Source organism: Rattus norvegicus, chromosome 10 (assembly GCF_036323735.1).
Source record: "Rattus norvegicus strain BN/NHsdMcwi chromosome 10, GRCr8, whole genome shotgun sequence".
NCBI classification, from domain to species: domain Eukaryota; kingdom Metazoa; phylum Chordata; class Mammalia; order Rodentia; family Muridae; genus Rattus; species Rattus norvegicus.
The window spans coordinates 54811500-54830492 of NC_086028.1; the positions used below are offsets into that span (position 1 = coordinate 54811500).

General features: G+C 47.9%; 1 protein-coding gene and 1 long non-coding RNA gene across 2 annotated transcripts; one reads left to right on the forward strand and one right to left on the reverse strand.

The window, feature by feature from the left end:
* Nucleotides 1-5973: 5973 nt before the first annotated feature.
* Atp1b2 (ATPase Na+/K+ transporting subunit beta 2) lies at nt 5974-12209 on the reverse strand. Its single transcript, NM_012507.3, has 7 exons — nt 11526-12209; nt 9688-9816; nt 9298-9402; nt 8991-9196; nt 8716-8772; nt 7783-7881; nt 5974-7671 (listed from the first exon to the last, which is right to left on the reverse strand). The coding sequence occupies exons 1-7, from the start codon at nt 11635-11637 to the stop codon at nt 7507-7509; spliced, it is 873 nt and encodes a 290-aa protein (NP_036639.2). The 5' UTR covers nt 11638-12209; the 3' UTR covers nt 5974-7506.
* A 149-nt stretch (nt 12210-12358) lies between these two features.
* LOC134480815 (uncharacterized) lies at nt 12359-14188 on the forward strand. Its single transcript, XR_010055667.1, has 2 exons — nt 12359-12467; nt 13213-14188. It is a non-coding gene; the product is annotated as an uncharacterized LOC134480815 (long non-coding RNA).
* The last annotated feature ends 4805 nt before the right edge of the window (nt 14189-18993 follow it).

The window sequence follows — 18993 nt, forward strand, 5'->3', positions numbered from 1 at the left end:
ACCCAACTCCTTTATGTTTTCATTTTCAGACAGTACCTTACTAACTAAGTAGCCCAGGCTACCCTCAACACTGGTCTCTTTATTTAGCTTTCCAAGTGGAGGAAGGGGTCAGACAATGGCCTTCCACATTTCCCTCTATTTTGCCCTTAATTCTGTCCAACTACCTTAACCCTTCAGAAAGCAGCTCTACGAGAGCTGGAGAGATGTTCAGGGATTAAGAGCACTAACTGCTTTTGCAGAGGTCCTGAGTTCAAATCCCAGCAACCACATGGTGGTTCACAACCATCTAAATGAGCTCTGATGCCCTCTTCTGGTGTGTCTGAAGACAGCGACAGTGTACTCACATACATATGATATGAGTAAAATCTCCCAATCTAGGGGGGTTGGGGATTTAGCTCAGTGGTAGAGTGCTTGCCTAGAAAGAGCAAGGCCCTGGGTTCGGTCTCCAGCTCCGAAAAAAAGAAAAAAAAAAAATCTCCCAATCTCCAATCTCCTTATAACTCTAACCTACTTTTACTTTTTAGGTCAATATATTCTTACTTTTTGTTTTTGGAGAAATGGTGAGGTATCAGACCTGGGACCTAGACATGCTAAGCAAGACATTGTACCAGGAGTTAACCCTTCCACCCCCAACTCCATACCTGGGTGGTGATGGGGCAACACCTTTAATCCTGGCACTCAGGAGGCAGAGGCAGGCAGAGTCCAGCCTGGTCTGCAAAGTGAGTTCCAGTACAGGGCTGTACAGAGAAACCCTGTCTCAAAAAATAAAACTCCAAACAAACAAAAAAGTCAACCCCTATCCTGGCTGGATTTTGTTAAGGCTTCAGGATTTTTTATTTGCTGTTTTGTTTTTATTTTGTTCATTTTTGAGATGATGGCGTCTCATATAGCACATGCTAGCCCAAACTTCTAATCCTCCTGCCTCTGCCTCCAAAATGCTGAGATTATAATAAACATGTGTCATGACTCCAAGCATATGTATTTTTTTAATTTAGAAATGTATTTAAGAAGCATATTGGATCTCTAAATTTGAGGCCAGCCTTATCTACAGCACAAGTTCCAGAACAAACACAGACAAACCCTATCTCAAACAAACACAGACAAACCCTACCTCAAACAAGCAAGCAAGAAGCATAGGGGCGGGAGGCAAAGGCAGGCAGAGCTCTGTGAGTTCCAGGGTCACTCCCCTGGTCTACATAGTGAGTTCCAGGTATTCGGGAAAATAAAAGCCCTGAGTGCTGTCATTGTTTAAGGGAGAGAAAATAAAGGAACTTCAGGGCTGGAGAAGTGGCTTAATGATTAAGAGTATATGCTGCGGGCTGGAGAGATGGCTCAGTGGTTAAGAACACCCGACTGTTCTTCCAGAGGTCATGAGTTCAATTCCCAGCAACCACATGGTGTGCTCACAACCATCTGTAAAGAGATCCGATGCCCTCTTCTGGTGTATCTGAAGACAGCTACAGTGTACTTATATATAATAAAATAAATCTTTAAGAAAAAAAAAGTATATGCTGCTCTTCCAGGGTTCTGATCCCAGTGCCCACGTCCAGTGGCTCACAAACACACATCTCCAAGAGATTCAACCTCTTCTTACCTCCAGAGTAACTGCACACACACAGTACACACATACCATCCACACATGGTGTACACACAGTACACACATGCACACGTGGAAACATGCACATGGTACAGGTGCACACATGATACATATACATACACCCAGACACACACAAATAAAGCAAATAACTAAGTCTTCAAGGAACCCACACTCATCCTAAAATTAAAGCTATAAATTGAAAGGACAAACGCAAAACTTGAATCAGGATTTTTAAAAATCCAGAACTTTAAAGTATATGTATACTTGGAAAAGCTAAGGGCTGAGAGTATACTCGGCCGAGACTCAATACGTGCAAAGCCCTGGGCCCATCCCAGTACCATCACCAAAGGAGAAGAGGGAGAAAAGAAAGAGGAACGGAAGGAGAGGGAAATGGGAAAGAAAAGAAAGGAAGGAAGATTTAGGAAGTAACACATCCAGCTGCCCAGCAACTGAGCCCGGAGGATCACTTGAGCTCAGAAATTTCAAGTCTGTTTAGGCAAGATAGTAAGACAGTATCATTGAGAAAGAAGGACAGAGGAGGGAAGGGGGAAACCTAGGAGTCAGAAGTGTAACTCAGTGGGGCTGGGGATTTAGCTCAGTGGTAGAGCGCTTACCTAGGAAGCTCAAGGCCCTGGGTTCGGTCCCCAGCTCCGAAAAAAAGAACCAAAAAAAAAAAAAAAAAGAAGTGTAACTCAGTGTCAGAGCATGTCATCCTGAAGGCATGCTCTTCAATTCCCCACTTCAAAAAAGAAAGGATCTGGAGGTGGTGGCCCATGCCTTTAATCCCAGCGCTCAGGAAGCAGAGGCAGGAGGATCTGTGAGTTCAAGGCCAGACTGGTCTACATAACCATAGTCTACTTAAGCCAGCATGCCAGGTAGCTTGTCCAACATCAGGAGATTCCACCTCAAGACAAACAGAACTTGAGCTAGTCTGAAAGGAAAAATATGAATAAGCAAATGACCCACTATTTATTCTGGGCCATAGGAAAAGAGTAAAATCTCTGACTTTATTTAAAATTATAAGAATCTGGCGTGCTGTCACATGCCTTTAGTACCAGCAATCACTCAGGAGGCAGAAGCAGGAGGATCTCTGTAAATTAGATGCCAGTCTGATCTTCACAGCAAGTGCAAGGCCAGCCAAGGCTGTATAGTGAGACCATGTCAATAAATAATAATATTAATAATAATAATAACACTAAGAGTTAAGAGTGTAGCTCGTGGAGTGTATACATACCATGTTAGAGACTCTTCTTTCCATCCAGAGTGGAAATAAGCTGGTCCCAGCAGTGGTGGCATATGACTTTAATCCCAGTGCCCAGGAGGCAGAGGTAGGCAGATCTTCTGAGTTTCAGAACAGCAAGGGCTACATAGAGAAACCCCATCTAAATAAAACAAAAAAACAACAAAAAACAAAAAGGGGGAAAGAGAAAGAAAGAGGGAAGGAAGGAAGGAAGGAAGGAAGGAAGGAAGGAAGGAAGGAAGGAAACAAACCTGGCCACGTGCCTCAGTCGGTAGAGCATTTGCTTAATATCCATGAAGCTCTGGGTTTAATACTCATCACCAAACAAACGAGGCACCCCAGCATGGTGACATACTCTGTAACCCCAGAACTGAGGAAGTGGAGATAGGGTGATAAGAAGTTTAAGACAGGTCTGGGTTGTATGAGATTTTGTTTTTAAAATACTAAAATAAAAAACTAGAAAACAACTTAACGTCCCAAATATCACAATGCTGAATTTGAGAAATTCTATGTTCTAACCAGTTCATTCCAGAGCCATGGTTTGTTTAGTAACTTAAGATCTATTAATATAATTCATTAGGGTAACAAAAAGGAAAAAATGATATGACCATATCAACAGGTGCTGAAAAGCATTTGATTACATTGCACCTGCCATTCCTTAAAAAATTACATTTTAATTAATTAACGCAGTAATAGACTGCTAATAGAATGCTAATGAGTATATATATACATATACATACTGAATGCTAATATATATATATGCATGCGTGTGTGTGTGTGTGTGTGTGTGTGTGTGTGTACTGAAAGTGAACTGAGGGCCTCACACAGGCTATACAAACACTGTGCTATTCAGTCATACAACCAGCAGATCAATACCATAAATAGGTTAGTGTTAAGTTCATTTTCAGTTGGAATGAAAACCATACAGGACTGTCCACTAACTTTGGTTTTACTGTATTGGAAAAGACCAAAACAAGAGGCTGGAGAGGCTCAGCAGTTAAGAGCATTGGCTGCTCTTCCAGAGGGCTGGAATTCAATTCCTAGCACACACATGGTGGCTCACGACCATCTGTAATTCCAGTTCCAGGCGATCCAATGCATTGTGGTGCATAGATGTACAAGCAAAATACTCTCACATAAAATAGAAACAAATCTTAGCAAGATTGAAATTGAGTTTGATAAGAGAGAGAGAGAGAGAGAGAGAGAGAGAGAGAGAGGAGAGGCCCATGCCTGTCACCCCAGTGCCTGGAGTTAATGCAGGACAGGAAAATGGCAGCAAATTGGAGACTAGCCTAGGCTACTTGCATCCTTGTTTCAAAAGGAGGCAGGAGGCTTTTAATTTCTTTAGACAGGGTCTATAGGCCAAGCTGATGTGAAATTTCCACTGAAGGGGATACTAGCCTTGAATGGTTAGTGGTTCCAGACAGCCTCCTGGAGTTCTGGGATCACAGGCATGCACCACCACCATACCCAGCTTTCTGTGGTCCTGGAAATTAATCCTGCGTGGGTGGGGTGGGGCTTAGGTACGCCAGGCAAGCACTTTCTGGATGAGCTACATTCCCAGGCTTCTGCCTTTTGGGATTGGAGAGGCGGCACTGGAGTTGAACTCAGGGCTTCACACCTGCTACATTTGTTCTCTACCATTAAGCTGCACTTCCGACCAAAACAATTACAAACTCAAAGGCAGATTAAGTAGCCAATAGTGACTGAAAGAGAGAGTGTGGGTTGGGGATTTAGCTCAGTGGTAGAGCACTTGCCTAGGAAGCGCAAGGCCCTGGGTTCGGTCCCCAGCTCCAAAAAAAAGAACCAAAAAAAAAAAAAAAGAAAGAGAGAGTGTTGGGCACATAGCATGTTCAACTCCCAACACTGACAACTGAAAAGGGCAGGGGACAGGGGTGTTCGGGTTGGAGAGGAAACTACAACACAGGGGACCCTGTTTGCCATCATCAAATGTCGGAAAACATACTCTAAAACTTAAAGTTAGGCCGGGTCTGGAGAGATGGCTCAGGTTAGGAATGCATACCCATGTAAGACAGCTCACAAGTGCCTGTAACTCCAGCTCCAGGGGATCCAAACCTCTGGCCTCCTCAGACAGTGCATCCATGTACACAAAGCCACAAGCACACAAACCCACACTCGGACGCACATGCACAGATGTCATTTAACTATGTTTTTAAATAAAAATTGAAGTTAGGAGCTGGCACGCATCTGCAATCCCGGTATTCAGGAAGCAAAGCTCAGAGGACAAGGAGTTCCAGGCCAGTCTGCTTTGGCACTGAATTGGTCTTAGGATTTGCTTAGAACGATAACGTGATAACTTGTACATATGCACGCACAATATCATGAAAGCCAAAACAAAATGTAACACTTAAGGCCTAGGAGGAAAATTACTATTCACTATGAATACATTCCTTCCCCTATACAGATTAGGATCCTGACTGGATACGGTGATACAAACTCGCACTGGGAAGGTAGGAGAAATACCATAAGTGTCAAATACAAAAGAAAAAAACAGAATCCTACAGTTCCTAGTTTTTGTATGTTGGAATCGTCTTCACCTAGTCAACGAATCTGTCTCAAAGCATTTACAAATCCAGTCTCCTAAACTGTAGTCCCAGCTCGGTGCCTTCACCTCTAAGAGAATTCCCCCCTGGAACCCCTGGCAAAAGAAAGAATCCTGTGGTCACCAGCTCATTCTGCCTTCTTGAAGCGCCAGTCTACCTTGGGAGACAGTTTCTCTCGTGTGCTTCTTTTGTGTCTGTTAAACTGGGGCCAAGGATTCTGCTGCTTTCTTTCTTTTTTTTTTTTTTTTTTCCGGAGCTGGGGACCGAACCCAGGGCCTTGCACTTGCTAGGCAAGCGCTCTACCACTGAGCTAAATCCCCAGCCCCTCTGCTGCTTTCTGAAGTATGTACTCATGGTTCCTAAAATCCACAGAGGCGCTTTATAAACCTCAACAAAGTGTGCATCAGCTTAATGACGCTGAAAGGGAAGGGAAGTGATGCTTGGCCACTGGAGGGCAGAGGTCAAAATGGAAGTCGGTGCTTAAGGCCTGGGTAACGGAGTATCTATCGCCCAAATCCATCCTCCAATCATTTCTGGGGGTTCTTCCAGAAAAAGACAAGCACACACCGGGCTCTGTGTTTGATATACATTTATATATATATATATATATAATCGCTCCCATTTTATTGTACTTTATCCTCTTACAGTAGTTCTGACACAGGCATTAAATAACTTCAGGAGACCACCGGGAAGATGAACGGGCAGGAAGAGCTGGATACCCAAAGGGAAGAGATACAGATCCAGTGGGAGGAAAGAGGGAAGAATCCACTTGAGGACAGGATGGGGCTGCAGTGAAGAGGAGGGAGGTTAGGAAGGATAAAGAGAAGCAGAGAGACCAGAGGAAAACGCAGCTATGGTGGAAGAAAACTTGGTACAGGCGGCTCTTTCTTAACATTCTAGGGGCATTCTAGGGGTTGTTTGTTTTTGTTTGTTTGTTTGTTTTTTAAAGGGGAAAGAGTTTGAAGGAGGCGGAGCCAAGAAATTCAGAGCTGAGCTGGAGGAGGGTGTCTGAAGTTTTCGGGCTGGCATGCAGAAAGGGAAGACATTAGTGACCCGTTAGCAACTTGCAAGGAGTAGCCAGAGAGAGGATGGGGGTGGGTAGATCTGGGCTCAGGGAGTCCCCCCCAGCCAGCTGACGTTTCCAAGGTGGCCACTGGGGATAGAGCCAAGACAGCGGCCCCTCCCCCAGAGCTCCCTGGGAAGGAGAACTTGAAAGATATTCTGGGAAGGCCAGTGGGGGAAGGGAGCCATTAGTTTAAAAACAAAGTGGATATTCAGAGCAGGTCAAGCCCGCCTGAGTAGGAGTTGTTTGGATGACAGGAGGGACTAGGAAGAAGTTAAAAGTCTAGGCCTACTAGAGAATTTTCTAGAAGCATTCCGCGAGACTTCTCTTCCAGTCCTCCTTTGGAGTCAGTTGAGGGAGAAGCAGGATGTACCAGGAAGGACGGAAAAGGCCACAGAACCAACCTGTAGTGAGCTACAAATGGCAGCTTTTCAGAGGGGAGGAAGATAAGGGAGAGGTGAGGACAGAACTGCTGGAGGAACCAGAAGCCAAAGCCACCAAGATACTGGCTATGGTGACAGAAGTGTGGAGAGATAAAAGAAAAGCGGCTAGAGCGTTGTAAAGGGAGGGAAAACAATATTCACCCCTGAGAAGCAAATGGCTGGAACGGGGCGTGGGATATGTGGCGGCAGAGGCCGGGTGGATGGGACCGCTTCTCTATAACTCTCGGGGGATGGGAGTAGAAACTGAAACAGGAGCTGTAAGGGCATCTCATTCATCAACTCAGACTAGAACAACTCCATCAGTGCAGAGGCCCTTGTGCATGCTGGGTAAGTCATCTGTCGCCCGGTAACAACTCCAGCTCCTGAACTAGAAAACTCCTGACTCCTCTCTGTCTCTGGCTAAGCTACGGTTGGAAGATGTTGGAAATCGTGTGGACGTCAGGCTAGGTAGAGAAGTTGAGGCAAGGGTGTGAGGCTCAGACAAGTCATAGCTCTGTTATAAAAAATACCTTTGGGGCGGGTGAGGGAGGGATCAGGCAGGGTCAAGGACATTCCAGAAGCATCCACAGGAGGGTATGGGTGAGAGGGGGTGGGGAGCCTCAGGCTTTGTTGATTCGAAGCTTGAAGGCCACGCGGCCAGCAAACTTGTCCCGCTCGTCATCCGTGGCAATATTGGCAGCGTTAATTCGGCATTCTACATTCACCTCCACATTGGGGGTCACATTCAGGAACTTCACAGCCACCAAGGGCTGTGTATAGTTTACCTAGGCCGGACAAAGAAAAAGACTTAAGCCCCTGGTACCTTGGCATCTTTCCCAAGAACCCTATTTTGTCGTTCAGGGCCGCCATCAAGGATCTTCTGTGGCGGGACTTACATGGAACTTTTTGCCATAGTAGGGAAAATACATCAGGTCGATGTTGCCATTGGCAGGGAACATGATGAAGTGTCCAAGATTCTCAGCATCTTCATCTTTCTGTGGGGGTGCGGGAAGGTTAAGGGGAGAGGATGTTAAGAACAGCAGGCACCTGGAAGAGCTCAGAAGACTTCCCTCACACCTCCTTCATCCCAAATCATTCCTCTCAAATTTGTTTTCTTTGAGCTGTGCATCTGCTCGGTAGCTGCGTATGTGTTTGTGTGTGTGCATGCACACATGTTCAAATCTGCATGTCTCCAGAAAGGGCTGGCCTATCTACCATCAGAGTAGATCTTATCATCTTATCGGGGTGCTGACAACACAGTGGGGGCCTCCTACTCTACCATCAACCCCAAATTCTTACCCCATCCTTGGGAATCGGTCTCTGGAGCAGAGCCAAGAAAGAACAGATAAACAGTCAAGGCTCAGTAGGAAGGAGGGGAGCTGCTGGGGAGGTTAGGGGGCAGAGTTTCTAGAGAGGATAGAATTGGGTACAGGGTTCCAAGGACAACTAGTTGTAGCATATGGTGCTAAGTGATCAGCAGCTAGCAGACTTCTAAAGGGAACTGAGAAACGAAGCATGATGGGAGTGTGGAAGAAACACAGAGAACTGAGATGTAAGAGAAGGCTGACAGGGAAGGAACAGAGGCCAGGGCTTTGGTGCAGGAGGGGACAGGTCTGTCTGTCCCCAGAAAGCAGACTCTCTGTATCCTAGAGAGAAGCAACAGGGCTAAGAGCCTTAGAGCTACAACTGTATAGGAACCCACTCTTACCCCCTTGTCCCTATAGTGCTGAGGCCTCTGAAAGAACAAAAAGATAGGGAGATATGGATGAAGCCCTCAGAAACCAGGAAGTATAACCAGGTGGGCTGGTAAGGAGGGCCCACACACTCACCTTCCCAACACAGGTAACGTTCATGCTCTGGTTTGCCCCTGCATAGAAGTTGATGACCTAGAGAAAGGAGAGAGGGTGGATTCAGAAGAAGTTGCCATACCCTGGTTGTCCAGCCTTTGAGCCCCGGGGCTTAGCTTCCAATAGCCCCACCTCTTAGAACAAACTACCAAAAATCTCTTTAATGCCCATTAACCCTAATGAAAGGACACATTAGTTAACAGATGGTGGCCCCAGCTCCCTCCTCCATCCTCCCTGGGGACCAGTGTCATGGGTACCCGGTTCATTTTGATGAAGACACAGGGCTGCCCGGTGCTGTAACCATAGTGAGTAGGGTCCCCAATGCCAGAGCAATTGCCCAGCTGGGTCCGGTTGAACTGGCAGGCACGTTTTGGATAGTTCAGAACCCCATTATCGGGTTGCTCATAATATCGCCCAGGACGGCAGACATCATTCTTTTGAGCTTGGATGGAGTCGTTGTAAGCTAGGAGGTGGGAGGGAGACAGAGAAGGTCAGAGGCCTGATGTTTCACTTCTAGGGTCCTGGATTCCTTCCCCCAAGGTCCTGGACTAGCCCCACACTCACGCTCCAAGAACTTGTTGAGCTTCTGAACATGCTGATCCCAGCTTTCAGTGTCGCTAATGTTGACAATGACATCAAGGTTCTCAGTCTTGGGTCGAATCATCAAGCCTAGAGCCAACATGAGTGAAGACTGGGAGTCACATACAAGAGGAAGATAGATAGGAAGAAGCCCAGGGTCAGGTGGGGGCAAAGATCTGAAATTGCCTTCCTGGGAGGGCAATCTCCTGTGGCATCTGCCACTTCTCCAGACCATGTGACTGCCAGCTGCAGGGCACGGGAAGGAAGGCCAAGTTCGAGAACTCCCCCATCAAACTCGGGAAAGAACTGTCAGTTCCTTGTGAGGGCTTGAAGGCAGCATAGTTAGAGTGACTGGTAAGGGGAAACTTCTCTCACCTGGTGTGGCCAGTCGATCCTGGTACTTGGGGGTATGGTCAGAGACGGTCTGCAGCATTACCCACATGGTGAGGGTGAACATGGCCGTGAGGAAACCATAGAAGACGAGGTAGAAGAGGAGGATGAAGGCTAGGGTGGAGGAACTAGAGTCAGCAGCTTCTACATCTCCTTTATAAAAACCTCATCCAGCCCACCAAGCCCACTCATCCTTCTTCTCTCTCACGCTGTGGACTGGGATAGGCCAAGGAGCAACAGGATATCTTAGGGCCTTCCCCTGGGAGCTAAAGGAAACAAGCTGGAAACCGGCAGAGCCCAGCTCCAGCCCTGACTTCCAGACTCTTCCTGGGGCACAGTGAAGTCCGACCTTTTGGAGGCCACAAGAGACCTAGACTATAGTTGTTGTGACAACTCCAAGAATAGGCCACTGTCATTCTGCATCTAATACACTTCCAACTTCTCAACCATGCATGGCCCTGAAAAGGCATAACATCTGTTCCTGCTGCATTGGAACTCACATTTAGAGCTGTCTTAGCACAAGCATCTGTAACCTGGCATTGGACACCATTCTCAGCCAAATTCTTACCACCTTAGAGCCTAGGCGCCCAGGACTCAAGTAGCAAGATCTGCCTGCCTGTGTGTGTGTGTGTATGTATGTATGTATGTATGTATGTATGTACGTACGTACCTACCTACCTACCTACCTACCTACTTATCTCTTGAAATGAGTCACCCCACCTTTAACTCACACAAGATCTTGGCCAGAGTCAAGAGATAGAATCCCCTAGAAGCCTTCCCTGGACATCATCTCTCGTGATTCCTCTCCTAGACCTCATGTGAGGAGGACTTGCTATTCCAATCACCCTGAACTATCAGTCCTTCCACCTAAGAAGCCAGAGTTCCTCTGTGAAGTCTTCTGAGTATCCCAAGCATTCATTCATTGAGCCTTCACATCCCACAGGGTCTTTGGTTCCCTGAGGACAAGAGCTGCATTGACCTCCCTTCATGGTCCCTAGGCCTTAGGTGGGTGGTCTAATGAAGACTGTGTCCAATCAATGTGGATATATTGTAAATTATGTCACCCTCAGCTCACCAGGTGCCCATCAGCAGTCCCTGGCTACATAAAAGTCCTTGCACATCCCTGAGGTAAGGGTAGAGAGTCCCTCCAAGGCATCTGAGTCCCTTGTAAACACCCTGCCTGAGGATGTACCCATCTGAGCACAGTGACCATTTCTTCCTCCACCTCTGACATCTGAAAAGATCAAGCGTGGAAAAGTCTCATCCCTCCTGGCAGCCCCCCACCCACAAAGCAGCCAGCCACAGAAGGCTCCAAACGCCCAATGGTGGGATATAGACAAACAACTTCCGCTGTTAAGAACGCCCCCCCTCAAGACCCCCCTGCCAGATCCGCCTCCTCATGAATGTTCCCAGGGTCCAAGGGGGTGGGTGAGAGCTAAAAATAAACGAGGTTGGCTAGCTAGTGAGAGCCAGAGGGAGAGTTAGGGCACTCTTCGGGGAGAGGGATGATGACCGTGTGCAGCCGCAGGGCCTGAGCCGGAGCGGGAGCGCCGTGGCACGGACACGCGCGCAGAGCCCGCGACCCCCCGCCCGAGGGGGCTCTGCGGGGAACGGGCAGGCAGTGACCTACTTTCTCCGCCTCCGCAGCGGCCAGTCAGAGAGATTAGACCGCTGATTCGGGCCCCTCCCGATCCAAAGCCCGACAGTGGGGGCTGGACGCCAGGGACCCGGCAGGAGAGCTGGGGCGACGCCCGCGGGACCCTGCGCCCCAAAGGCGTCGCCGAGCGGTCAGCTACCACCTTTCCCGCGCCAGCCCCGCGTACCCCAGCTGGTCCCGGTGCGCCCCATGAACTGGTGCGTCCGAGGATTCCACACGAACTCCTTCCACTCCTCAACCACCTGCCCGCAGCTCTTCTTCTCTTTTTGGATGACCATCTTGGAGGCACGGGGCGAGTCCCGGCGCGCTGCTGGGGGCTGCGGAGAAGCCGGGGCGTTGCGCGCTGAAGCCCTCCACGCACCGAATGAGCGCGGGAGCGAGGCGAGGGAGACTCCGATCACAGATATGCAGCTGTTGCAAATTCCGGGGTGCACAGCCACGCGCTGTGGTCTGCTGGCAGTGCGGCGGAGGTGCACCGAGGCTAGGTCCCCCGACTGCGATAGAAAGGGGGGCTGTCAAAACAGGGAAAGATAACCAGAGGAAGGGATGCCAAGGCACCTTCACCCCACACACCGCCTAAAAGCAAAACAAAAAGGGGTGCAAAACCAGACGGCTCCAAAATTCGAGCGAAACGCAGAAAAAGCGGGGTGCAAAGAAGCAGGGAAAGATGGGGGAGGGAGCCGCCCCGAAATCCGAGATGTAAAGAGGCAGTGGAACGCGGCAGGTGGCCGATTAAGGCTCCTCCGACAAACGGCGACAGCCACACCACAGTTGGCCCAGCCAGTGGGAGCTGGGGCGGGGACGAGCAGTGGGGGGGGGGGCTGGCAAGGATAGGGGCCCCCAATCGGAGGCTCCGCTCCTCAGCAGTGCGGGGAGCGCGGTCCCTGCGCACAGTCTTTATACTCTGTGACTCTAAGGGTGTCCGCCCCCTTCCCACCCACCCCCCAGGAACCCCGCCTCCTCGTTGCTAGCCTAGTAGACCTCATACATATGCAAATTATAGAGGAATTGGACCCGCCCCCTGGTGCGTCTTTTGGTCCTAGCGGGCTCTTCCTTTCCCCAGACCCCTGATACGGTACTGAAACAAGGTGGGAAAAGAAAACAGAAGGTGAGTCTGGGTAGAGTTGAAGGGAAAAAAATCACCCCCTTAGAAGCTCAAACCGAAAAACAAGCCGATACGTACTCAAAAATGGGGGGCTCTGGGCAGGGAATTTAAAAAGAGATAGAGTTACTTCGAAAGCCTCCGGAACAGAGGGCAGAATGTGAGAAGAATAAAGAAAAGCGCCAGACACCAAGAAAGAGCCTAGAAACTAGAACACAGAGAGGGATAGAAGCCTTCACAGGACACCCTTCTCAGTTCCACTGGCTCCTTTGTCCAACCTGTTCTCCAGAACCAGGGTCCCTGCCATCTTCCCAAACTTGTCTGAGGCCCCAGAATTTCCGTGCATCCTTTAACTTAGTTCTACCGCCAGGTCTGCATATGCCCTGCCTCCCAGTCCCCCCACCCACAGGTCTGCTCTCCCCTCCATGTTTGTTGGAGCTCCTACAACTGATGCTCCAGCTCTGAGGAAGCTGTGTTAAATCCCATTAGACTGAAGTTGCAGCCCAATGGCTTAAAAAGAACAGAGGCCATCATCTTTACCTTTCTGTGACAGGAACACCATGGCCCATACTAATAGGAATTGGCTCTCCTCTTCTCCCACGTGGAGGACTGGCCTTGAAGAGGTGCTCCTGCCTCTGCCTCCCAAATTGTGGACTTATAAAAATATATCACTATGATATTTTATTACTTTTAGTGGCCATAATACAGCGGTTTGTTTGTTTTGTTTTTTGTTTTTCTTTTCTTGAGACAGGATCTTATTTGTCCCAGGCTGGTCTGGAGTACCCAAGGATGATTCGAACTCCTGATTCTCCTGAATACTGGGATTGCGGGTGTGTACCATCATATCCAGCTCAGAGTTACCTTCCTCTGCTGAAATTACAGGTGTGCACAACTATGTCTGACTGTAATTCCATATTTACTCCAAATATCATGGGAGTAACTCTAGCATTTAAACTAGCGAAGTGACATAATTAAATTCAATGAATGTACCAGGCATGGTGACCATATCTGGATTCAGCTACTTGGGAGTTGGGAGCCTGGGGTAAAAGGATTGACTGAGGTCAGGAGTTCAAAGTCAAGTCAGGACAGCATAACTAGACCCTAACTCAGGAAAAAAAAAAAAAAAAAAAAAAAAAAAGGAGGAGGAAAGAAGAAAAGGAAGAAGAGCCTGGTATGTTAATCCATGCTCGTAACCCAAACTAAAGGTGTGAGGATAACGTTTGAAGCCTGTTGTGGTTTGTCCTGGAATTATCTGTATTTTGATGCTAATTCCACTGCCTCAAGGACAGCTGCTTAGTCGTGTACTCAGGACTCAGGTGTCTTCACCAGAACCTTCTCCCCATTGAATTTGTAAAATACAAGAGAGGGGCAGGTACAGGATAGAAGGAGGCTTGTCATTGGATGAGAAGAAAGGATGGGTGGGAGAGAAGTTTGAAGGAAGAGGAGGAGACTGGAACAGAAAGGAGGAAGAGACATGGGGAGAGGGCGAGAAGCCATGGCAGGTGACGTTAAGATTCTGCTGTGTGTGGGGTTGGGGATTTAGCTCAGTGGTAGAGCGCTTGCCTAGCAAGCGCAAGGCCCTGGGTTCGGTCCCCAGCTCCGAAAAAAAAGAAAAAAAAAACATTCCGCTCTGTGTATTACAGGTTGTTATTAATGTTCTTAAGGGATGGATGGTACTGGGCTTTGTATGTTTAGGTGGGCAATTATATCTTATCAATTGGGTCAAAGGTTATTGTGTTGTGTGTTCTTTCGAGTGTAGATTTAAGTGTAATGGAGTGGGGGGCGGCTAGGCTGGGCCACTACAGAGTTGGGATGTGTGTTTCTGGCATGGAAACCTGCCTTGGGAACTAGATAGGTAGAGAGATTGCTGCCAGGCTCAGAGAGAGGCCTTTGGCAGTGTGATAGGGGATGAAGCAGAGTGAGTGAGATGCTTTGCTGACTGAGAATTAAGATACCCAGCAGATATCTTGGGGCACCGTGGTGCCGGACCTAGTGGGGGTAAAAGACAACTGTACTTTTTAATTTTTTTATATTTTTACAACAACAGAAGCCAGCCAGGTTACAAAAATAAAGTCAACTTGTGTGTGTGTGTGTGTGTGTGTGTGTGTGTGTGTGTGTGTGTGTGTGTTTGGGTGGGTGGGTGTCATCCTGGGGGAGTTGGAGAAGAATGTGAGTAGATATTATTTAAAAAAATACATTGGGGGTTGGGGATTTAGCTCAGTGGTAGAGCGCTTGCCTAGGAAGCGCAAGGCCTTGGGTTCGGTCCCCGGCTCCGGAAAAAAAAAGAACCAAAAAAAAAAAAAAAATACATTGTATCTGTGCAAAAGATCTCAAAGAATAAATAAAATATTATATATATATTATCCTCACAACACATATTTCTCTGTGTGTGTGTGTGTGTGTGTGTGTGTGTGTGTGTGTTTGGGTGGGTGGGGGAGTTAGTTAAGAGACATTACAGCCTGTAAGCATCCTAGGTAGCTAGGTAGAGTGGCAGCTGACTTGAACAAGGATATCAAGGTGGAAATGAGAGGTAGGAGAATGAGTTAAAGACCTAGTTCAGAAATAGGACGAGGGGGGTTGGGGATTTAGCTCAGTGGTAGAGCACTTGCCTAGCAAGCGCAAGGCCCTGGGTTCGGTCCCCAGCTCCGAAAAAAAAGAAAAAAAAATGGTGGGGACTGGGAGTTACAGTCATTTGTTCATCTTCACACATTTAATAACTCATCCCTTTGATATTCCTTGATGAAATTAATATTTAGGTTCTCTAGTGTCCCGTAGATATCACTGGTTTGTGGGGTTTTTGTTTTTCTTCCTTCCTTCCTTCTTTCACTAATTTACTTTGGTTTCTCTGTGTAGTGGTCCTGACTGTCCTGGAACTTGATTTGTGAACCAGGCTGGCCTGAAACTCAGAGATCTACCTGCCTCAGCCTCCTGAGTGCTGGGATTAAAGGTGTGTGCCTCTAGAACCAGAACTTGTTTTTCCCTTTAGTCATCCTTATTAGGGTCTGGGACTGCATCTCCATATTAGAGCACTTTTTCAGCAAACCCATGGTCCTAGATCAGAGTGCGGTATGGTGGTGATCTATGTAGTGAGTACAGCCAGAACTGTATAGTAAAACCCTGCCTGGAGGGAGGGGGAAGAAGCAGAAACATAAAGAAAGTATATTGCAGCCTAGAAATATAATTCAGTTTGTAGAGGATTTGCCTGGAGCCACAGCACCCTGGCACTGCTTAAATCTGCCATGGTGGCACACACTTGTAGTCCCAGTGCTCAAAGGATAGAGGCAGGAGCATCAGGCATTCACAGGTCGTCTTCAGCTACACAGAGTTGGAAGCCAGCTTGGGCAACATGAAACACTGTCTCAAAAAAAAAAAAAAAAAAAGTTGTGTTTTTTGTTTGTTTGTTTGTTTTAAATTGCATTTTACATATGTATCTCTCTCAACACCCAAGGGCTACAGGGACATTATCAGGACTTCTTCATCTTTAGAATCTCTGCAGATGACCTAACACAGCGAGGGCTTGGCATCCTGTCAGCAGCTAATAAATGTTAGCTGAAAGAGGGGGTTGGGGGAGGACGGCAAGGGGGGGCAGGTGGGGGTGGAGGGAGAGAGAGAGGCAGTGGCGAGGGTGGTAGGGTGGAATCAGTGGGGTAGGCCAGGCCTTTGAGGGCTTCAGGGTGTGCTGCCAAATCTGGAAACTTTTCTTTTGGAGGGGGGGGGTGGGTGTTGGAGAAGACAAGGGCTGTTAAGCAGGCACAGTAGATGCCCTTGGTGGGGGCTTGGCAAAGTCTGTGTCAAAGCAAAGTCAGTCTTAATGAAAGAGTGTAGACAGCTTTGGACTTCGGTCAGGAATCCTGGAATCTAGGGCAGGCTGCAGAAGAAAGGTTGAGGGCATAGTGTCCTGGAGAGCACAGGGTAGAGGAAGAAGAGGAAAAGTGGCCCCTAAGACAGCTTGAGCACACAAAGTCAGGAAGTTACCAACCACCCAGAACACAGCCCTCCTGGATGAATGCCCACGTGTATTCATCACTCCCTGCTGGCCAACACCTGAGACCTCCCTGCAGGGTAACTTCTCCTTGTTCAGGTCTCAGCTCCAGGGACATTACCTCACTGACCTTTCCTGATCACCTGATTGATGCCCCTCCCACTACTGCCTTTCCTTCCTCCTTCTACTCTAGTCTTGATTCCTGTTTCTTTTATAGTTACCGTTTGAAATGGCGCGTTTTAGGGGAGTTGTTTTGTTAGTTTTTTTTGTTTGTTTTGAGACAGGTCTTACTATATAGCTCTGGCTGGCTTGGAACTCACTATGTAGACTAGGCTGGCCTTGAACTCAAGGGATCCTCCTGCCTCTGCCTCCCAAGTAATGGAACTAAAGGCATGCACACCACATCCAGCCTGACGTTTTAATTTGTATACAGATGTTTTGCTTGCAGGGCTATGCACCAAGTGTGTGCAGTACCCATAGAGGCCGAAAGGGGGTGTTGGATTCCTTGGAACTGGAGTCATAGACAGTTGTGAGCCACCATGTAGATGCTAAGAAATGAATCCCAATCCTCCAGAAAGACAGAATGCTCTCAACCTCTGAGCCATCTCTCCAGCCTGGTTGGTTGATTAAAAAAAAAAAAAAAAAAAAGGTCTCAGCCTTCCATTTATATAGCTAAGGATGACCCTTGAAGTTCTTGCTTCTATTCTTTTTTTTTTTTTTTTTTTTTCTCGGAGCTGGGAACTGAACCCAGGGCCTTGCGCTTGCTAGGCAAGTGCTCTACCACTGAGCCAAATCCCCAACCCCGAAGTCCTTGCTTCTGATTCCCCCTGACCCCAAGTGCTGGGATTATAGACTGAGATAGCAACCTAAGTATTATTTTGGTTTGTTTTGAGTTTTTAGGCAGGGTCTCTGTAGTCCAGGCTATCCTTGCCTTAACCCTCTTGCCTTAGCCTCCTAAAAACTGAGATTTCAGGAATGAGCCACCTACTACTGGCTGGTATTATTTGTTTCTTGTATGGGTTAATATTCCCTTCCCACCATACTATGCGAGTGTGTCTATTTCACCAGTGTGGCCTCGGTGTCCAGAAGCCAGACAGTGGTAGATACACAGGATCTGTCCGTTGAATGAGTATGCCCCAGGTGGCTGACCCTGAACACAATCCAGGGGCCAGAACGAGTTTGGACTCCCTGGCATGCGGAAGATTCCTCTGCACACACGCTACTGGCTGAGTGGAGAGGAGTCTACAGAAACAGAGTTGGGGAAACAAGGCTGGGCATGTGCTCTGTGGAAGAGAAAGTAGGTCCAGGGAGTGAGAGCCCATGGCTTTGGTTCCTGGGGCTGAGGCTGAGGCTGTAACTTGGTAGTTGGTTGAGTGCTTGCTTACTATGCATGAAGCCCTGTGTTTCTGGGGCTGGAGAGACCTCTCCGTGGTTAAGAGCGTTAACTGCTCTTCCAGAAGTCCTGAGTTCAATTCCCAGCAACCACATGGTGGCTCACAACCATCTGTAATTGGATCTGATGTCCTCTTCTGGTCTGTCTGAAGACAGCAACACTCTAGTCATAAAATAAATCTTAAAAAAGAAGGAAAGAAACCAACGAACCAACCAACCCTGCGTTTCTTTCTAGTACCCCACAAAACTAACTTGTTAACCCACAGCATGAAGAAGTAGAGGCAGAGGAGTTGGGTGGGTGGGTGGGGTGTTCAAGATCTTTGAACGCAGTCTGGAATACTTGAGATCCTTTCTCAAAAAGAGGTGTGGGGGGGGGGGCTGGGGATTTAGCTCAGCGGTAGAGCGCTTGCCTAGGAAGCGCAAGGCCCTGGGTTCGGTCCCCAGCTCCGAATAAAAAGAACAAAAAAAAAAAAAAAAGAGGTGGGGGAAATGGGGGCGGGGGTGAGGGGCACCTGACTTAGATCCTGGCACTCTGCAAACAGGTGGATCTCTGTGAGTTTCAGGACAGCCAGGGTGGGAGGTGGGATGGACAACACAATAAAAATAAGTAAAAATGGGGGTGGGAAAAAAGAAAAAAAATAAGTAAAAATGGAGTTGGGGATTTAGCTCAGTGGTAGAGCGCTTGCCTGGGTTCAGTTCTCAGCTCCAGGAAGAGAGAGAGAGAGAGAGAGAGAGAGAGAGAGAGAGAGAGAGAGAGAAAGAGAGAGAGAGAGAGAGAGGACAGAGGAGAGAATTTGTAGGCTGGACCTTTGGGATTCTCACTGGGTCACTGGTTTACAAGTTCTTTTTTTTTTTTTTTTTTCTTTTTTCTTTTTTTTCGGAGCTGGGGACCGAACCCAGGGCCTTGCGCTTGCTAGGCAAACGCTCTACCACTGAGCTAAATCCCCAACCCCTACAAGTTCTTGAATAAGGAAGGAAGGGCATAGTGGTTCACTCACTCCTGAGGCAGAGTCAGGAGAATTTTTGTGACTTCATGTGTGGTCTACATAGCAAGTTCTAGTCCAGCAAAGGATGCATAACGAGACTGAGAGAAGGGACCCAGGGCTGGAGTGTGAGGACTCCTTGGCAACTAGGACACAATGAATGTGAAAAGAGCTG

What these genes read in the sequence shown, in the direction of transcription:
- Atp1b2 (NM_012507.3), bottom strand. Translation starts at nt 11,637, where the DNA reads ATGGTCATCCAAAAAGAGAAGAAGAGCTGCGGGCAGGTGGTTGAGGAG. An exon ending in TCTTCATCAAAATGAACCGG is followed by an intron (nt 8,773 to 8,990) that starts GTACCCATGACA and finishes TCCTTTCTCTAG; the next exon opens with GTCATCAACTTCTATGCAGG. An exon ending in ACTATGGCAAAAAGTTCCAT is followed by an intron (nt 7,672 to 7,782) that starts GTAAGTCCCGCC and finishes TGTCCGGCCTAG; the next exon opens with GTAAACTATACACAGCCCTT.